General features: G+C 38.1%; 1 protein-coding gene across 3 annotated transcripts in view; it reads right to left on the bottom strand.

Moving 5' to 3' along the window:
- The window catches only part of LOC109539855 (adenylate cyclase type 8), a 46,612-nt gene that overhangs the window by 25,299 nt on the left and 18,667 nt on the right, over positions 1-2,646 (bottom strand). For all 3 annotated transcript variants that reach the window (XM_019907907.2, XM_019907908.2, XM_048664737.1), the window contains exon 7: positions 1,916-2,103. In XM_019907907.2, coding sequence (XP_019763466.2) covers positions 1,916-2,103 — 188 coding nt within the window. The remainder of the gene's footprint in view (positions 1-1,915; positions 2,104-2,646) is intronic.

The following is a 2,646-nucleotide window of genomic DNA, read 5'->3' as shown; positions in this document are numbered from 1 at the left end:
TTTTTTTCCTATCATCTTTTAGTAGCTCTTCAACAGTCCTATTTTATCTGGGTGTTTCTCTGCTATTCAAATATTTTTTAAACTATTGTGGCTAAAATTACTATCACAGGCCAGTTTAACGATCACCATACCAATTCATCAGGAAAAACGTCTTCTGATCAAATGAATCCAAGCAAACAACTTCTTAAACCGTCGGTTTATATTTTGGAGAAATCTTTTGAAAATTATTCCCGCTCGATGCGCCCCAACTGCGGATTAATCCTCTAACAGGATTTTCAATTTTAGGGTCTGATATTTAAATAAGAAAACTTTGATAAATGAACAGATGTACAAGGCAGATTTTAAGAAGAATACCCATCAGAATCGCCCCATTGTTGTAGCTTTAGCTGAAATATTGAACGAAAACCGGAAATAAACGAATCTTTCCATCAGAACTTGTAAATTTAATGCAAAAATTGACTTCCCACTTCCAACCATAAAATTGTGTTTCACCTCAACGGCAATAGAATCTTAATAAAATAATGTTTTTCTTGTGCTACATGTATTCGACTTGTTTTCCCAAAGAACTCAATTTTATTGTTTAAATTGAAAATTCACGTTAACCGCGTATGTTCAAAGGCAAAGAAAGTCGCGACGTAATCAGGATTTGGGAGCGAATCTGCGGAAGTAATTATTCGGCAGAGGTGAGTTTATTTCGTCGCTGTTACGTTAGTTTTTAGTGAGATTTAATGGAAACTGAATTACTGCGACGACTGAAGAAGAACGCTTGGCGAGATTAATTCCCCAGAAATTAAACGTTTGAAAAGTTGGCGGAAAAGACGCAGCAATTTCGGCCGCTACAAACTAAGCGACTTATCTGTAATGGAAAACACAGTTGAAATTATTTTTTGTATGGAAACCCTATGAATGCGGAAAAAGTACCAAAATACAACAATCTATAAAAAGCATTGCATGATTTTTAAGCTAAAACTGTCGACTAAAAATGTTTGACATTGTTATACATCTCAAGTTTTGAAGAGCATAATGGATAAACTAACCCCAAATATCCCCCCGTGGTTGCCGTTGTGCTATTTTGCAAAAGAACAGAGAAGTTTTGGCAACTTTGCGCAAATAAAAATGAATCTTCAAGAGTTAAGAGCATGGAAAAATGAAATTCCGTATATTTTGTCGCTACTCTGTATCATCCTGTATAACCTTCGTTTAAAATTAATTAACAAATTCATATTTTCGGTAAAATTCAAAGTGTGCCTGTCAATTAAACAAAATGGCATTTTGAATCGATGAAACAATTATTTTAATTAAATGTTGAACGCAAAGCTGTATGGCTTACTGCGGAAAATTGCTGAAAGTTCGTTTGGGAAATTGAGCAAAAAGTCATTGAATCAATAGGATTGTTTAATATTAATTAAGTTTTTTTGCGTACTTTCATCGGGGTTCACGTGCCGATGCAATTTGCCAAACCGGTTTCTTTGGTTAAATTGCTGATTTTCTCCTGGTGTGTTTTTCTCGAAGCTTTCCGGTAATTTCCATTAGCGGCTGGCGGCCCACAGAGGAAATAAACTTCTCCAACCGTTTAACTTGTTATTACTTTTGCAAGGCCAATAGCAAATTTTTGAAATCGTTTTTTTTGCAATGGTTGTATAATTCCTCTAGGCCGATTTATGTTATAGAACCACGTTTGTATACTGAGAAGTATAGTCAGAATATCCAATTAATTTGAACCGCTGGAAGCTTTGAGCTTTCATGAGAACAAACGCTTTCCTTTTCCAAGCAACAAAGCGAGCGACGGAAAATGCTGCTCAAGCATGTTGTGCGGGAGCATTAAAACTAAGACTTTGAACTGGGAATGGGGAAAGTTGCCACAACGATTTGCGCTTTAATAACGCAACATTGCCACTAATGTTAACAACCTTACCTCGTACTTGCCAAAGTAGAAAATCCGCACTGAGACCAAAATCACATGACTCAAGGCGGAAATGCATCCGGCCATTATGCACCATCGTAGCGGAAGAGGCAGCATTGCATAGGACACGAAAACGATGAACAAAACGTACCAAACCAGGCTCTCTTTCAGCCCAAATCCTATTCCGTCGCTGGCAACACCTGAAAATTCATTATTTATCTCACTGGTAAAATTGCCGATTTTTCCTCAATTCAACGGCCCTATTAAAATGGTAATTCCTTCATTTGCCCGGGGAAATGTTAACAGAATGTAATCCGGAAATTCACCTGCTTACCTCAGTATTATTGATGAGTTTGGTTGAATTATATCAAACAGAAAACCGCGACAGGAAATTCAATCATGGTAAATGCACGTTGCTTCGATCACATCAGGCTGTTGCGTTCATTATTTGCAACATTTCGGGATATGAGGATGGAGAAAAGTATTTTTTCCCGATGTTTGTGCAGTGCGAGTTGCGTGCAATTTCAGAGGTGGTTAGCTCGTGGTGGCGAAACGTTGGGAGCACATCTTTGTCCACTCAAGGGCGGATCCAGGGGGAGGGGTCATGGGGGTTACGACCCCCCATTCAATTCTCTATCCAGCGATGCCAAACGAATTATCTGGCTCGAATGGTTCTTGAGAAACTTCGAAAAAAGCAGCGTCATGTTCAAGTGGATTTTGCAACTCAAAAAAAAACCACGCAA

The sequence above is a fragment of the Dendroctonus ponderosae genome, unplaced genomic scaffold, assembly GCF_020466585.1.
Source record: "Dendroctonus ponderosae isolate FM_Combo_2020 unplaced genomic scaffold, Dpon_F_20191213v2 Dpon_F_20191213_3, whole genome shotgun sequence".
NCBI lineage: Eukaryota > Metazoa > Arthropoda > Insecta > Coleoptera > Curculionidae > Dendroctonus > Dendroctonus ponderosae.
The sequence above is the reverse complement of the archived record's forward strand: the minus strand, read 5'-3'. Positions and strand labels throughout refer to the sequence as shown.